The 18,736-nt window shown below is 38.8% G+C and overlaps 1 protein-coding gene across 6 annotated transcripts in view; it reads right to left on the bottom strand.

Moving 5' to 3' along the window:
- Positions 1–18,736, bottom strand: part of RAPH1 (Ras association (RalGDS/AF-6) and pleckstrin homology domains 1) — a 105,080-nt gene that overhangs the window by 48,949 nt on the left and 37,395 nt on the right. For 5 of the 6 annotated variants that reach the window (XM_074399209.1, XM_074399208.1, XM_074399210.1 and 2 more), the window contains exons 3-5: positions 17,207–17,312; positions 16,031–16,536; positions 1,468–1,548 (exon numbers count right to left, since the gene is read on the bottom strand). In XM_074399209.1, the coding sequence (XP_074255310.1) occupies positions 1,468–1,548; positions 16,031–16,536; positions 17,207–17,312 (693 nt within the window). The remainder of the gene's footprint in view (positions 1–1,467; positions 1,549–16,030; positions 16,537–17,206; positions 17,313–18,736) is intronic. The other variant, XM_010336418.3, reaches the window with a different exon arrangement.

Genomic DNA, 18,736 nt, shown 5'->3' with positions numbered 1-18,736 from the left:
CTCTGCTTGCCTATAACTGTTTTAGCACATTATCTCTACTTCAATTAAGATTATTTCCCTTTTTCTCATAGCATATACAAGTATGTCACATATGCTATCACTTATCGTAACATGTTTTAATTCTGGAATCCACCCATATTTGTTCTTTTTCCTTTACTTCTTGAGAAAATAAAAGACTTCTAATTTCACTTCTCTTAAACCCAAAGTTCTTGATTATAGGTAGGTGTAAGGTCTGACTACTTCATTATGTCTTTTAATAGTGGCAACTAAGCATTTACATACTGAAACAGATATATTACTTTATTATAAATTACTTTCTCGTTATTTCTCCTTCATACTAGGTGTTGGGGCATTACATTCATATAAAAAGTGGGTATGTAAGTAGGTTACATTATTTACAAATTTCACTTGGACAGTAAAGATGGTGGTAGAAATCATCACAAAGGTAATTAAAAATTTTCTGTTAGCCACATTAATTTTTAAAAGTATAAAAAGAAAACACTGAAATATTCATATCTTTTAGTTAACCAAAAATAACCAAAATTTTAACAGGTAATTAATACAAATATGTATATTTTGAGAGTCTTGCTCTGTCACTCAGGCTGGAATGCAATGGTGTGATCTTGGCTCACTGCAGCCTCTGTCTCCTGGGTTCAAGTAATTCTCCTGCTTCCGCCTCCTGAGTAGCTGAGATTACAGGCGTGCACCACCACCACCTGGAGAATTTTTGTATTTCTAATAGGGACAGGGTTTTGCCAGCCATGCTGGCCAGGCTGGTCTTGAACTCCGGGTCTCAAGTGATCTGCCTGCTGCAGCTTCCCGCAGCTTCCCAAAGTGCTGGGATTACAGGCATGAGCCAACACACCCAGCCATGAGATTTTTTTTACATTTCTGTTTCATAGTAAGTCTTTGAAGTCCAGTGTGTATTTTATCCTTACAGCACACCACAATTTGAATTAACCACATTTTAAATACTTAATAGGCGCATGTGGCTAGTGGCTACCATCTGGGGCAGTACACCTCTGAAGCATCCAGATTTGCCAACCAAATAGTATATTTTTGACCAAATAGTATTTTTGACCAAATAATACATTTTTAAAGAAAGGAACTAGGTTTCCAGTTAAGCATCAGTGCAGAATAATCATTCCACTTGGTATCTCTGCTGTAAAGAACAACTAAATTTGTTAATATCTTAAGAAATTTACAAAAGCCCTGAAGCTACAGAAGAAGGCATGTTGTTTCAGGTTCTAATACAAAATTATTGACATCAATTATGCTACCACCTATATAATCATACCAGAAGTATTAATATTTGACGGTACCATATTTAAAGTTGCTTGCTTTTACTAATTTATTAAGTTTAATTTTTATTTGAAAAATTGAAGTTAAATGAAAAGGTTTCATCATTTGGAGTTCTAATGAATACATTCCTCTTAAGTCACCCCATAGCATGTTTATAGAACTTACAGGTGTCAGTTCAGCCTGTTCTTCTGTGAAGCCACTATGATGCTTGGCCTGCTTGCTGGAACATCTCAGAGAAATAGCATGCTGTGAAAATGCAGTGAGGAAGAAAATAATAGGTAAAGGAGGTGAACAGGGCAGTTCTCATTACCATGCAGGAAGAGAAAAAGATCACTGAAGTGAAACAAAACAGTAATGAAACAAAACAGTAATGAAAAGTTGCATGCAATTACCTTTCATTCTCTTATATGCAAAAATTATAAAGGTAAGACCCAGATGATCCTAACCCTTAATAATTTAGAGATAACCTGACTCCACTTCTGGACGGTAGAGTTCTATGAAAGAATTGTGCAGAAACATTATGTCCAATACCAATTCATGCTAACAAACCTCAACTGGGCCTTAACCACTGTTTGGCAGTGCTCTTAATCTTTTCCCCTCACTCTGCTAAGTCATCCTCTCAAAGCCTGTTCTAAGTGTCCATGTTCTTCGAGCTTCTAGCTTCCCTATTCCCTCTCTTCATATGACTGTACTTCCCTCCATGTGAAAAAACTACATCCACTTATCATGAGGATCTTCACCATTCGAGTGTACCTTGTAATTACACCCATATTTTTATCCTTCCCTCGAATTCTAGATGAATAAAAGTGTTTTGTTTCCCCTTCCAAAGCTAAGCATGTTCTAGATCCCATTCATTCCCCCTCCTAAAGAGAGTTATCTTTAGTCTCTGATACTCAACTACATCAGTTCATTGAGAGTGAGGGGAAGAGAAAAATGTTCAGTTATTCTAGGTACCCTCCTCTTGCTAAACTATGCTCTCCTCTCCACTGCCAAATTCCCTGAATTCATGCTAGAAGGTGCCTCCTCCACTTCCCAGCCACTCATTTATCCCTTAATTTCTTGCAATCTTTCTCCCCCTAAAGCCTTCATCCTTTGAGTTATAATGTATTCTGTAATTCATTCTCAAAGTCATCAAGAACTTTTTAACCAAAAACATTTTCCAGTTTTTCCATCATAGTTCCTACCACACTGTACCGAAATCACTTGTTTGGTTGTCTCTATATCCACCCTTCCATACAATAAATTATCACTTCAAAAGGACTTTTTTTTTTTTGAGACAGAGTCTCGCTCTATCGCTCAGGCTGGAGTGTCGGAGCATGATCTCAGCTCACTGCAACCTCTGCCTTCAGGGTTCACGCAATTTTCCTGCCTCAGCCTCCTGAGTCGCTGGGATTACAGGCACCCACCAACACATCTGGCTAGTTTGATATTTTTTGTGGGGATGGAGTTTCACTGTGTTGGCCAGGCTGGCCTTGAACTCCTAACCTCAAGCGATCTGTTCACCTCCACCTCCCAAAGTGCTGAGATTACAGGCTTGAGCTACCCCACCTGGCCAACATTGTATATTATATTCCAGTTTTATCCCTTACACCCCTCCACAGTGCCTAGGCACTCAAATATTTACAGAATGTATGAATAACTATTTCTGCTTGTCCTTCATGCCACATACTTGGCCAAACCAAGACTGTTTTTGTTTTTCCCTCTATATTTTCTCATTAAACATATTCTGTTTCAATTACTACATCAACAGGAGGCCTATCAAATCTATACTGCCAATATCCTTGTTCTTAGGAAACAGATGCTGAAGTATTAAAAAATATAAAGGAATGATAAATGCAACCAACTCTCAAATGGTTCAGGAAAAATAGAGACATAGAACAATAAAGTAAATGTGGTAAAATGTTAAAATTACTGAATCTGGCTAAAGAATTTCATGAGTTCTTTGTACTATTCTTTAAAGGTTTTATAAGTATAACATTATTTCAAACTAAGTTATTTTTTTAAAAATCTATTCTTTCTAGACTCAATCTTGCACAAGTGTCCATCATATATTTCCAAATGCTTACTGGTTAAACTTTTAAAAAATCTAAATCTGGGCCAGGCACGGTGGCTCAAACCTGTAATCCCAACACTCTGGGAGGCAGAAGTGGATAGATCACTTTAAGGTCAGGAGTTTGAAACCAGCCTGGCCAACATGGTGAAACCCCATTTCTACTAAAAATATATAAAACAGCCAGGCGTGGTGGCTCGCATCTGTAGTTCCAGCTTCTCAGGAGGCTGAGGCAGGAGAATTGCTTGAATCCAGGAGGCAGAGGTCACAGTAAGCCCAGATGGTGCCCCTGCACTCCTGCCTGGGAGACAGAGCAAGACTCTGTCTCAAAAACAAAACAAAACCAAACCAAAACAAACCAAACCAAAACAAAACAAATCTGAAGTATTCAACAAGAGATGATTGCCTAGGTATCATGTAAAACAGTATGATGGAATACTATAGTTATTATTCAGTATGCCCTTACCAGAAAAGGATATATTTGAAGTGACAAAACCAATAGATAATAAACAAAGATTAAAAATTTATGATGTTACATTAACATGAATAAAAAGGGACTGTGGAATAATATAGTTTTTAATGTTGTTTAGGTCCATTTCTGTAAATTAATTTTCTTACCAAAAAATATCTGCTCCAAGTTTAATCTTTACCTATTCCTTATCATTACTTTCATAAATCTAAAAGCTGTGCTCAAAACATGTAACAAAAATGTCCAGTGAGTTTCCCAAGGGGGAAAAAAATGAATTTAAAGGTCAATTCTCTGTATAAATTTTGCTGTACATTTTCTCAGTTTTGAAAACTTTCATTTGTGTTACAAAGTGTTGTGTCATTTGTGTTTGATAAAAACTTTATCAATCTTACAAAAACTCTCCACAAATTTCTGCAAAGTAAGTTATGAACCATTATTTTCTTGAACTGAATCTATAACATGTTAAAATAAAGTGCCATTTATAAGCCAGAGTTCTTGGGGTGGGGATGGAAATGCACATATTAAAAAGCATTGATCTGGCCAGGTGCGGTGGCTCACGCCTGTAATCCTAGCACTTTTGGAAGCCCAGGCGGGCAAATTACTTGAGGTCAGGAGTTCGAGATCAATGTGGCCAACATGGCAAAACCCCATCTCTACAAAAATGCAAAAATAAGCCGGGTGTGGTGGTGTGTGCCTGTAGTCCCAGCTACTAGGGAGGCTGAGACATGAGAATTACTTGAACCTGAGAGACAGAGGTTACAGTGAGCTGAGATTGTGCCACTGCACTCTAGTCTAGGCAAAACAGTATGACCATGTCACAAAAAAATAAAAAATAAAAAGCATTGATCTGAACACAAGAGCCAAACCATTATAAAGAAACTGCCTTGTACCAAAGTAGTGGTTACAAAGAAAACACTTCCTTGTGACAGCTAACACTTTAGATTACAACTAGAAAAAAGAAGTAGAGGCTTATGACCACTCATGGGTGTTTCAATAAAATAGATTTCCATCATCTTTACTGACCTGTGTATGCATTTTCCACAAATATTATGCTGAAAGTTAAGTATAGCATGATGGTTAAGAATGCAGACCCTGGTGCTAGAGTGGATGGGTTCAAGCCCCAGCTTGGCCATTTATAATGGCAAGGTGATTCTGGGCCTATCATTTAATGTTTCTTCATGTGTAAAATGAAGCTAATCACAGCATTTATCTTCAAAGGTTGGTATAAAAATTATATCAGTGATTAATATTACTACTAAGACTGGGAACCTACCAGCCCTCATCTTAATTTAAGCTTTTTTAGTTTAGAGCTAGAGTTTAACTTAATTTTACTTAAAATATTTTAAAAATATACACAAAAACACCACAAGATGGGGATGTTATTACATACATCTCTTTGCCTTTTTCTCTCGTGCCCATGTAGTTCCATCTCTAAGTCTGCTCTAAGAACACTGGCCAGTCTACTCTTGTCTTGACTTTCCTTCAATTCTGTGATGAAGCAGCATGATACGGTGGTATGAGCTCTATACCCAGTATGTTTGGGTTTGAATTCTTGGTCAAGTTATTTAGTCACTCTCTGCCTCAGTTCCTTCCATTGTACAAGAGGGTTAATCATACCCTCCACAAGGTGTTGGGCTCTGTACCATGTGTGTTAAACCATAAAGCACAATGACTAACAGTAAGCACTGAATTTTTCTATTCCTCCCCCTGCTTTTCTCTTTATTCTGCTCTCCTTCTACTGGATATTATATAGCAGTAAATTTCTGAATGTTTTTAAAACGATTTCTTTTTGTTTTATAGCCTCTGTTCATTTTAAATAGATGAATATATTTCTTTTTCTTTTTTTTTTAAGATGGAGTTTTGCTCTGTTACCCAAGGATGGAGTGCAGTGGTGTGACCTCGGCTCACTGCAACCTCTGTACCCCAGGTTCAAGCGATTCTCCCACCTCAGCCTCCTGAGTAGCTGGCATTTCAGGTGTCTGCTGCCACCATGCACAGCTTATTTTTTTTTTTCTATCTTTTTAATAGAGATAGGATTGTACCATGTTGGCCAGGCTGGTCCTGAACTCCTGACCTCAAGAGATCTGCCTGCCTTGGCTTCCCAAAGTGCTAGGATTATAGGTGTGAGCCACTGTGCCTGGCCAGATGAATATATTTCTATTTTTGTCTGAAAAATGGTCCTTTACCAGCCCTCCAGAAACCCAAAATAAAAACAGACCTAAACCTAAATAAATATGCTTTTTACTTCTGCAGAGAAAAAAAATCACACAGATTTCCAAGAAACACACACAATAAGAATCAGGGCCTATGTGCCAGTGATTATTGGGCAAGTGTATCTGAAATATGTTTGTGTGAATTAGGCTTTTCCCCTGGATTTCACTAAATCTTTCGCCTCTTTTTTCATCTGATACCTATTCCTTTAATTTTTTTTTTTTTTTTTTTTTTTTTTTTGAAATGGAGTCTTGCTCTGTCTACCAGGCTAGAGTGCAGTGGCACTATCTCAGCTCACTGCAACTTGTGCCTCCTAGGTTCAAGTGATTCTCCTGCCTCAGTCTCCTGAGCAGCTGGCATTACAGGTGCCCATCATCACGCCAAGCTAATTTTTGTATTTTTGGTAGAAATGGGGTTTCACCATGTTGGCCAGGCTGGTCTCGAACTCATGACCTCAGGAGATCCACCCACCTCAAACTCCCAAGGTGCTGGGATTATAGGCGTGAGCCACCGTACCTTGCCTTACCGATTCCTTTAAATTTGGCAAAAGTTTTGCTGAATCTTAAGAAAAACTTAATGATTACATTATGTATATTATGATGGAAAAAATCCTTTGAATCTGCTAAAGTAAGAGCTTTACAAAGTATTTTCATTTTAAAATACACTGTCATATATAAAATTCCAAATTCAAAAAAAATTTAATAATCCCACCAGAAAAATAAAGGTAAATTCTAATATTAACCTTTAATTCGTAAATCCTACTTTATATAAAAATAACATGAAATTACCACTTAAATTTACAAACTATTGTCTTATTGAGATGTTTTATCAGTTAACATGACTAAAAGTACCATAAAGATGAGTAAATTAGCTACAACCTATTTCACAATGGTTGAGAAACAGCCTTTATTACTATTTATTTCAACTACAATGAATTCTAATGTTAAAAACTTGGCAAATGGTCATTACTGCTGATGGATTTTATAATAATATTGACTGAAATTATTCTATAATTCATTTGGGAAATAAGCATTTTTAACAATTGGCTATACTTATGAGATTTTTATGAAAATTAGGAAGCAAATGTGGTTTCAGAATTCAAACACAGATTTCTCAGTTATTTGACCCACTTAATTTCTTCAGTCTTGGCTTCGATGACATGGTATGAGGCTTAAATGAGGTAACATATGTGAAGTGCTGGAAGTACAGTATCTTAACAAAAACCAAGCAAAAGAAAGGCAAGTATAAAAGATAAACTCTTTTAGAAGTGCAATTGTACTGTGCCTGTCCACGTTGACTCTCAGAGAGGAAGGAGGCAGAAAGATAAGCCACACTATTACTTTCAGATGGGCAACTTGACTACTCATGACCCCAAGATGAAACAATACTAACTTCAAATTGGCATTTCTAACTGATATTTGTATCACTAAATTTTAGTAAAAGCTACTATTCTATCCTGGGTTTCTCTAAACAGTTAAGTATAATTACTGGCACTAGAGAACCTGTATGTGAAAAAAGAATTCACTATTAAAGAGTTTTTACATATGTTACTTCACAGTCACCATCCCGAAAGAAAACAACTGCTGATAATTTTAGAGTGTAGGTTTCTAGATTTAAAATGGTGGGATGAACACATGCATATATTTGTTCATTCAAATATCTGAATGCTTCTTTTTTGATACAGTCTCGCTCTGTCACCCAGGCTGGAGTGCAGTGGTGTGATCTTGGTTCTTGGGTTCAAGCAATTCTCCTACCTCAGCCTCCTGAGTAGCTAGAATTACAGGCATGTGCCACCATGCTTGGCTAACTTTTGTATTTTTAGTAGAGATGGGGTTTCACCATGATCAGGCTGGTCTTTAACTCCTGACCTCAAGCAATCCACCCACCTTGGCCTCCCAAAGTGCTGGAATTACAGGAGTGAGCCACCATGCCCGGCCAAATATTCGAGTGCTTCTTATGAGCCAAGTACTGTTCTCAATGTTAAGAATACATCAGGAGGCCGGGCACGGTGGCTCAAGCCTGTAATCTCAGCACTTTGGGAGGCCGAGGCGGGTGGATCACGAGGTCAAGATCCTGGTCAACATGGTAAAACCCCGTCTCTACTAAAATACAAAAATTAGCCGGGCATGGTGGAGCTTGCCTGTGGTCCCAGCTACTCAGGAGGCTGAGGCAGGAGAACTGCTTGAACCCGGGAGCTGGAAGTTGCAGTGAGCAGAGATTGCACCATTGCACTCCAGCCTGGATAACAAGAGCGAAACTCCGACTCAAAAAAAAAAAAAAAAAAAAAAGGCCGGGTGCGGTGGCTCAAGCCTGTAATCCCAGCACTTTGGGAGGCCGAGGTGGGTGGATCACGAGGTCAAGAGATCGAGACAATCCTGGTCAACATGGTGAAACGCTGTCTCTACTAAAAATACAAAAATTAGCTGGGCATGGTGGCGCGTGCCTGTAATCCCAGCTACTCAGGAGGCTGAGGCAGGAGAATTGCCTGAACCCGGGAGGCGGAGGTTGCGGTGAGCCAAGATCTCGCCATTGCACTCCAGCCTGGGTAACAAGAGTGAAACTCCTCCTAAAAAAAAAAAAAAAAAGAAAAAAGAAAAAAGAATACATCGGGAATAAAAGAAACAAAAAAATCTCTCTCCTCATGAAGCTTATATTCAAGTTGGAGAGGACAATCAAAAAGTAAAGTATGTAGTATGCTAAATGATTGTAAGTACTAAAGGGAAAAAAACAACAGAAATGAGAGATAAAAAGTAATCACAGGCTGGGCGCAATGGCTCACACCTGTAATCCTAGCACTTTTGGAGACTAAAGTGGGCGGACTGCTTGAGCCATGGAGTTCAATATAGTGCCTGGGCAATATAGTGAGACACCTTCTCTACAAAAAATTAAAATATTAGATGGATACGATGGCATATGCCTAAGGTCCCAGCTACTCAGGAAACTAAGGGCAGGAGGATCACTTGAACCCAGGAAGCAGAGGCGCCAAGATGGCACCATTGCACTCCAGCCTGGGTGACAGAATGAGACTAGGTCTCAAAAAAACAAAATAAAAAAAGGTTAAGTAACAGGGCATAGTAAGAGGAGCTCCATTTTTAAATAGCATGATCAAAGAATGCCTCAACAAGAAAGTGACACCTGAGCAAATTCCAGAAGGTAACTAGGAGAATAAATGCAAAGGCAGGGGAATAAATGCAAAGGCTAAGAGGCAGGCTCTGGTTGCTGGCTGAGAACAAGTATGGGACAGTATGGCTAGCGGGGTAAGGGACAGAGGGAAGAAAAATAGGGTCAGTGGGAAAGCAGATCAGGTAAGCCTTTACAGGCCACTGTAGGGGTTTTGGCTATACTTTGAAATGCAAAGCCTTTAGGTTTGAAAAGAGATGATCTGGCTTACCTTGCAGAAGGACCACTCTGGCTGCAATGTGGATGATAGACTGTTAGGGTGAAGGTGAATGCAGAAAGACCAGGTGAAAGCCTATGAAAAAATCTAGATCAAGATGATGTTGGCTTGGTGGCAGTGAAGATGGTGAGAAGTGATCATATTCTAGACATATTCTGAAGATAAAGCCAACAGAAGTTGCTGCTAGATTGGAAGGTAGGTGGAAAGAAAATAAGTAGATAAAGACTCCAAGGAGTTTGCTTGATGAAGGAGGAGGATGGAATAACTATTAATTGAGATAGAGAAGATGGTGGGAGAAATAAGTTTGAAGAAAAAGGACTTTAGATTTAGACCAGTTAAATTTGAGCAATCTACTTGTGATGGTTAATTTTAGGTATCAACTTGACTGAATTAAGGAATACCTAGAGAACTGGTAAAGCATCTGGGTATGTCTGTCAGAGTGTTTCTAGAGGAGATGGTATGTGAACCAGGACTGAGTGGGGAAGATCTGCCCTCATTGTGAGCAGGCACCATCCAATCGGCTGGGAGCCCCAAATAGAACAAAAAAGGCAGAGAGAAAGTGATTTCCTCCCTTTCTTTTCTAGAGATAGGACACTCTACTTCTGCTCTTTGATATCAGAACTCCAGGCTCTCCTGCCTTTGTACTGCAGGCCTTATACCAGCATCACCCCTTGGGTTCCCAGGCCTTCAGTCTAGGACTGAGCCACACTACTACCATCCTAGAGTCTCTAGCTTGCAGACAGCCTGTCATATGACTCTCTCAGCCTCCATACTGGTATGAGCCAATTTCCATAATAAATCCCCTCTCATTTCCTATTGGTTTTCTCTCTCTGGAGAAATCTAATACACAATTATGCATTCTAATAGAGATATTGATTAGAGATGGAACGTATTCACCTGGAGTTCAGGAGAGAGAAAGACTGGCCAAAGATACCTATATTTTCTTGAATCTAAGACAATTTGATGCTGGTACTTTCTTGATCGTTATCAGAAACTTTCAACAGAAGGACTTCATACAACATACTGTAACTGCCACCTTGCTGAATCATGAGTAACAAATGCCATGTGATTTAAAATGTGGTTTCATAGCCTTGCACTATTTTGGGCCAGATAACTATTCTTCGTGTGGGCTGTCTTGTGCACTGTAGGATGTTTAGCAGCACCGCTGGCCTCTACCCACTAGATGCCAGTAGTAGCACACTCCTTTGATGGACAACCAAAAATGCTGCATATCCCCAGGAGGACAAAGTAGCCCAAGTTGTGAAGCATTGTTTTACAGGGATTAAAATGGGCGTGGAAAGATGGGGAAAAGAAGAATATGGCTGAGTGGTAAGCAATTTAGCAAAGAAAAGCTGAATGCTGGGCCAGCACTGGAAAAAAGCAGAGGAGCGCTCAATTTATATTGTGTAACCTCAGAAGTCCCCACAAGCAAGAGTAGAGTAGAAGTGATGATGGGATTAAAAGTAGGAAGACTGGTTGAAAACACATTTAAGAAAGCAGCTAATTCCCAGATTCCCTCCTTTACTCACTTGCCCACCAGCAGTGGTCTCAGGTACAGATTAATATCCACTCACAGGACCTAACAGACCACAGCTTGGCACCAGATTCACTCAGTTCTGTAGAAAGAAAGACAGCATGATGGCATGCTAGCATGAGATATGCCATCTTCAGAGGGAATCCATATAGCTCACCACAGGCCCTTTTTGGGCAAATAAGTGATAGCTCATTCTAAGGGGAAAGAGACCATGTGGTAAGTGCAGAAATCACCTTGGGTTACGGAAACTTCATGCTCCATGGGAACCATCAGTACCTTGTAATAGTCAATGAGGGTAAGTTCCAGGGCCCCTTAATGGACATGTTCACACTCATTTACAAGAGTTACACTGCTGGCCAGGTGCACTGGCTCCCAAACTGTAATCCTAGAACTTTGGGAGGCCGTGGAAGGTGGATCACTTGAGGTCAGGAGTTTGAGACTAGCCTGGACAACGTGGCAAAACCCTGTCTCTACCAAAAAAAAAAAAAAAAAAAAAAAGAAATAAAAAATTAGCCGAGTATGGTGGCACGTACCTGTCATCCCAGCTACTCGGAGGCTGAGACACGAGAATCATCTGAACCTGGGAGGCAGTGGTTGCAGTGAGCTGAGATTGCGCCACTGCACTCCAGCCTGGGTGACAGAGCAAGACTCTGTCTCAAAAAAAAAAAAAAAAAAAAGTTACACTGCACACCAGGAAGTCAAGGAGGTCTCTGTCTTTTCATAGGCTAATTTAGTTTTTCATGGACAGTCTTCCTGGTCCATATGTACTCACCAATCAGGGGTCAATTTCACAACAAACAATATTACCTGGAGATATTCTATATAAATTCTTAATCCAGTATGTTTCCAGGAAAAGAGTGCCAGGTGAAGGACAACTCAAGGTCATTTTCCATGAAGAAAAGGACTCAGACCTACTGTCCTCTCTACCTACAGCAGTAGTGATTCTCAATTGGGGGTAGATTTTGTCCTACAAGGAATATGTAACAATGTCTGGGGACGTTTATAGTTGTCACAACTGAAGAGGGTATGTGTACCACTGACATCTAGTATGTACAGGCCAGGGATGCTAAACATCCTACAATGCATAGTACAGTCACTCACAACAGAAAACTAGCCCAAATATCGATAGTGCTAATAGCTGAGAAACCCTGACCCGGAAGGATTTGATCAAAGATTACAGACTGGGCCAGGCACAGTGACTCACACCTCTATTTCCAGCACTTTGTGAGCTTCTGGCAGATCACAAGGTCAGACGATCAAGACCATCCTCACCAACATGGTGAAACCCTGTCTCTACTAAAAATACAAAAATTAGCTGGGCATGGTGGCGTGTGCCTGTAATCCCAGCTACTCGGGAGTTTGAGGCAGGAGAATTGCTTGAACTAGGCAGTCGGAGGTTGCAGTGAGCTGAGACGGCATCACTGCACTCCAGCCTGGCAACAGAGTGAGACTCATTTCAAAAACAAACTAACAAAAGAAAGTTCACAGACTAAACACTGAGGACCACCCTCATGTTCCAACCCTTCTATCCCAAATGGGGTGCTAAAACACTGGCAGCCAGCATAGAAGAGTGGAAGAATCTTCTCCAGAGCAGCTCACCAGCCTAATAAGGATAATCCCAAAGACTATTTAAAAAAAAAAAAGAATTTTAAGAACATGCAATTAATGAAATACTAATTTGGTTTGAACCAGAGAGATTTAATCAACTGGGAGAAAGTTTGAATTTGAAATAGTGATCACCATAGAGAAAATTAAGCATTTAAAAGTCTATTCATTCCAGTAAAAGTAAAATGATATTCTAGAAAAGGAATGTAGTCATAAGAGTACATAGAGGTTACCAGTAAATTACAAGTATAAAGTCATTTAAACATAAACATTGAAAATTAGCTTAATCAAAATATATTTGGAGAATGAGCCAGGTGTGGTGGCTCATACCTGTAATCCCAGCACTTCGTGAAGCTGAGGCGGGCAGATCACCTGAGGTCGGGAGTTCAAGACCAGCCTGACCAACATGGAGAAACCCCGTCTCTACTGAAGATACAAAATTAGCTGGGCATGGTAGCCACATGCCTGTAATTTCAGCTACTCGAGAGGCTAAGACAGGAGAATTGCTTGAACCTGGGAGGCGGAGGTTGTGGTAAGCAGAGATTGCGCCATTGCATTCCAGCCTGGGCAACAGGAGCAAAATTCCATCTCAAAACAACAACAACATACATTTACACACACACATTTACACACACACACATACACATATTTGGAGAATGGAAGAACAGAAAGGGAAAAGTGAGAAGAAGCTGTGTAGAGACAGCTATACCCTCATCTTCTGGAGTAGAGTGAGAAGTCAATAGGTAATACATACAACTAAAAAAACCAAGAAATGCAATATGTATGTGGAGTTCATGATAAAGAGGCAAATTCCCTGAGAATCAGCTGAACAAGCAAAAACTGCTTACCTTTGAGAGCAGAATATGATGTGTATGTGAGTAGGAGATAGTTTTCTGTAACATACCTCAGAACTACTTAATGTCATGCATGAAAAACTGAAATATTTTTAAAACTATTTAAAGACAATTTGATACATGAATTTGGGACATATTACGCTTGCTTCAGTTTACTTTATTTGAATCAGAACAGACTAGACCTAGAAAAAAGCATATTGAAGCAAGTTCCAGATTTGTTACACTCCATTTCTATACTCCGAGGTAAGGCAAAAGAACAGGCTAGCCAGATAAGATTTTTTAACTCCTTTTCCTGCTATAGTCCTGATTTACTCACCAAACCTTACATTAAACTCTTATATTAAACATTACACCACTGAATACTGGCATCTTTACAGTATTGACAGTGATATCCATGGATAACACTATATACTATTTGAAGTGTGCTCGCTGGGAGAGAGAAACTTTTCATGTTTTACTTGAATTTGCCCCTATACTGTATGAACTTTTATAACAAGCATATTTTACAGAGAGAAAGACACACATACAGTATTAGAAGATCCTTAATGATTAGTTTATAAATTGTCCTCATGCATCTTAACCCAACTCAAAATACTGTAAACTGATTGGAAGTAGCATCAACGTACAAAACAGAATAGCCAAGAAAGACCATCCCTAATAAAATATTGCTGCTATGCTAGCAGGTAAATCTAAAAGACATGAAATGACACATATTAAGTAGCTGGTGCTAAATATAATTCTCAGGTATCACAAAATAGAAGTCAGTTTTCAAGTTCTCTATAGAATATATACTACTTAGATAAGCTGCATTTTAATAAATGAAAGTTTATTCTTCAGATTGATAAGATTTGCTAACTTTCTTTGAAATAACTCAAGTTAATCTCCAAACTACCATGATTCATACTCCTTTTGTGTTCCACAGTACCAGAAACAAAGCTAGGCACATGGGTGGGTACCAAGAGTTACTGACTGATGAAAATTAATCCAAATAATTAAATTAGGAAAAAAAAAATCAATAGTCAAGTAATAGTTAAAATCCAAGATTTAGGCCGGGCGCAGTGGTTCAAGCCTGTAATTCCAGCACTTTGGGAAGCCGAGGTGGGTGGATCACGAGGTCAAGAGATCGAGACCATCCTGGTCAACATGGTGAAACCCCGTCTCTACTAAAAATATAAAAAATTAGCTGGGCATGGTGGCGCGCGCCTGTGATCCCAGCTACTCAGGAGGCTGAGGCAGGAGAATTGCCTGAACCCAGGAGGCAGAGGTTGCGGTGAGCCGAGATCGCGCCATTGCACTCCAGCCTGGGTAACAAGAGCAAAACTCCGTCTCAAAAAAAAAAAAAAAAAAAAAATTCCAAGATTTTACTTTAATACTGATTATTCATAAATAGATTATTTTATCTCATAGGAGAATACTGTAAACACAAGCTTATTGGAAAGGTTGACTTAACTTTGTCCCCAGTTTTCTTCTTTCTTGCTGCTACCCTGACAGAATTACCATCTCTTTGATGAAAAGAACTCAATAAAGAATTCTCTTTCATTAAACTCAGCTTTTGTTAAACTTATCACAAATCTATTCCTTAACCTTATCCGGTCACATGCTAAAAAAATTCATCTTTTAAAAACCTGTTCATGAATAACTTTTGGTTCTCTGAACCACCCTATCAGGAAGGCAGATATAATACTACGAACTCCATTTTACTTCTGAGAAATTGATGTTTAGAGATGTTGAATAACTCACTTAAGGTGCCATGGGTAATGAGTGGCAAGGAAAACTCATAATCAAGTTTTCTGATTCTACTCCTGGTGGCCCTTTCCAACATACCATACTGACTTTTTGATAATGAACTGGAGGGTTGGGCACAGTGGCTCACACCTATAATCCCAGCACTTTAGGAGGCTGAGGCAGGCAGATCACCTGAGGTCAGGAGTTTGAGACCAGTCTGGCCAATATGGTGAAACCCCATCTCTACTAAAAATACAAAAATTAGCTGTGCATGGTGGTGAGTGCCTGTAATCCCAGCTAGTTGGGAGGCTGAGAAAGGAGAATCACTTGAACCCGGGAGGCGGAGGTTGCAGTGAACCAAGATCATGCCACTAAACTCCAGCCTGGGTGACAAGAGTAAAACTCCATCTTAAAAAAAAAAAAAAAAAAAAAAGGATCATGAAATAAAGTTAAACCTGAAAACTAGAATCCTGGAGGACTACAATGACAATATGAGTGTTTTTCTTAAGTTTTACTTTAAATCAACATACATTAAAAAGCAATTATCAACTGAATAACTTAGTAACTAAATGGCTTTGCAAATCACATTTTAATTTTTCAAATCATGTGAAACAACTCATATTAACTCAATAACTTCCAAATACTATAGTCACGAGAACTAAAAAAAAAGAAACTAAATTTCTTCTAAATCATCTTTGTGCCATTACCATATCTGATAATATATTCCTTCTGTACCCTTGATTTTAAAACTTATCTCAGAAGTATCTCTGACAAATTCTAAATGAAGAAGAATTTAAAAAGTTAACTAAAATTACATTAGTTTAATATAATTTCTCTTTTATTTTAATAATAAAATACCAGGAAAAAAGTTCCATCTATTTACCTCAGTAATTGCCTGCTCTTGATGTGTCAAATCCAGTTCTTGAGGGCGTGTTACTTTATCAATATCCAAAGAGTCCATGCTGGAGGCTGCAGAAGTGATGCTGGAACGGGAGGAATTACTAATAGAGCGTACTTCAGCATCACTCACTGTGCCTGCTGAGGCAGTTCTTCTGTGCTGATTAGTTACTAAGGGCTTAGTATCTTCTAGTGCGGACTGCTGAGCAGCCTCATCCATGCTCAAGGAGGCCTGTTCTAACTGTGCAGTGACGTCATCCAGGGAGTAGCTGGCGTGGGAAGGTTTAGTTATCCTATTAGATGAAGAAGATAATCCTTTCAAGGTGCCATGTCTCGATGTATGTCGGCTAGCAGGCAATTTCTGAGTAGCTTTCGTTTCTGTGATTTGACGCTTACTATTTCCTGAACCAATACTGCTGAGCTCCTGCTCTATAGAGCAAAGATCAGCCATCAAGGCATCCAGATCCACAGTCTCTCCCTGATTCAGAGCTTCTGCAATGAACAACACATAATGTTTCCAGAATTTGTACATTTTGTTATAAATCAGTTAATAAATGCAGGTAATGAAGCAAAAGAATATATTCTGTTGGGCCTAAAGCAAATAAAATTTAGTATTTACTATACTGTTTCATGGTTTTAACCACATTCCTCTGTGCAACTTTTTACCACAGGCTTCAATATGTTATTAATATGATCAGGTGTTGGCAGAGATGTTAATACCATAGCAGAGGGCGTGAAAAGAGAAGTCAAAAGTCTAAAAAATTATAAACTGACACGTCAATATTATAAAGTTGACTAGGCAGAATAAAATAAATAAAGACCACAGGGGCTGCTTTGAAAATTACTAATGAGTAATTTCACTGGACTTTAAGTCGGTGAAAAAACAATGCAATTAAGTTTGCTATGGGGTTCCACCTGGCTATGTACTGTCAATTATTAATAAAACCAACTATCTTTTAGTTATGTTCTAGTTTGCTTTTTTCTGTGATATTTTCCATTAGTAATATTAATAAAATACACAAATCAAAAAATTTAAGAACTTGGTCAGGTTATACATGTAGCTTTTATATTGAGTTTTTATATTTGGAATTGCAGTTGTACTGCTCCTACATCATATGACTTAGCATACTATTTTACATTTTTTTTTCCAATTACAGCTTACCATTCAAGTTGTATATGGAGAAGCGGTAAGAAAAGTTGGCCATGTTTGTTTCCTGGCGGAGGGGAGATCTTTTTACTGGTTCCGTAGGCTTGTCAGAATCCAAACTCTTTATAAAAAGAAAGTGTAATAGTCATATTAAATTCAGGTTTCAATAATATAAAAAAGATGAAGTTTGTTTTATGATTAAGCAAATTACCACACTATAATTAATAAAACCAAAGTTCTCCTAAGTAATAGCCTTAAGGAAAAGTATAATTGGTTTTGACATTATTTTGGTTATACCTATTTCAATCTTTAGATACAAGCTTTTTTTTTTTTTTTTTTTTTTTGGAGATGAATCTCGCTTTGTAACCCAGGTTTAAGTGCCATGGCACAATCTTGGCTCACTGCAACCTCTGTCTCCCAGGTTCAGGCAATCCTCCCAGGTAGCTGGGACCATAGACATGTGCCACCATGCTCAGCTAATTTTTTATTTTTACTAGAGACAGGGTTTTCACCATGTTGACCAAGCCAGTTGCAAACTCCTGGCCTCAAGTCATCTGTTCACCTCAGTCTCCCTAAGTGATGGGATTATAGGCGTGAGCTACCATACCCGGCCTATGCTTACTTTTAAAGGCACCTGAGACTATCACAGTTCAGAGTAAATACCTTTTCAAATATATTAAGTTTAGTGACTGACTTCATTTTATATACATTCACTAAAAAATAAGTGAGACATATGAATATGGACATGGTAAGCTAAGAAATAGAAGGAAGGCCAGGTGCGGTGGCTAATGCCTGTAAAACCAGCACTTTGGGAGGCTGAGGCGGGCCAATCACTTGAGGTCAGAAGTTAGAGATCAGCCTGGCCAACAGGGTGAAACCTTGTCTCCTACTAAAAATACAAAAATTAGCTGGGTGCAGTGGTGGGCGCCTCCAATCCCAGCTACTTGGGAGGTTGAAGCAGGAGAATTGCTTAAGCCTGGGAGGTGGAGGTTGCAGTGAGCTGAGATTCCGCCACTGTACTCTAGCCTGAACAACAGAGTGAGACTCAGTCTCAATAAAGAAAAAGAAAAAGAAACAGAAACCATAAAGAGAGTTTAAGAGTTCTGTTCTTTCTTTCCTCACAAGGATTTGGGTTAGGTCCAGGAAAGCCTCAATCTCTGCTATGAAGTACCCTGAAGATAAGGGATAGTTCTGGAATTTAAAATTAGTGAGACCCAAGATTCACTAATTTTTTTTAATGGAAAGTGATTACAACTTCAAACAGTAATGAAATATTCTTGTCTTTCTCCAGCTCTATCAACATGAGAGCAAACTGTAACCCAGCTACAGTTCCTGTGACAAACCTTGAATTAATTATACTGTACACTTTGGGTAGGGTGACTCGTAAGTTATACTTTTAAGCTTAAATAATACTCTTTTCCTCTCTAACCTTTATACAGTAAGGAAAAAAGATATTTACAACAGAGAAATTCAGAGAAAGGGCCAGCAGTTATTGTTTAATAGATTCACAAAATATGACGACTGGTCTTTTCAAACTTTAACTTC

The sequence above is a fragment of the Saimiri boliviensis genome, chromosome 5, assembly GCF_048565385.1.
Source record: "Saimiri boliviensis isolate mSaiBol1 chromosome 5, mSaiBol1.pri, whole genome shotgun sequence".
NCBI classification, from domain to species: domain Eukaryota; kingdom Metazoa; phylum Chordata; class Mammalia; order Primates; family Cebidae; genus Saimiri; species Saimiri boliviensis.
Note: the sequence above shows the minus strand (reverse complement) of the source record. Positions and strands in the feature narration are given on the sequence as shown.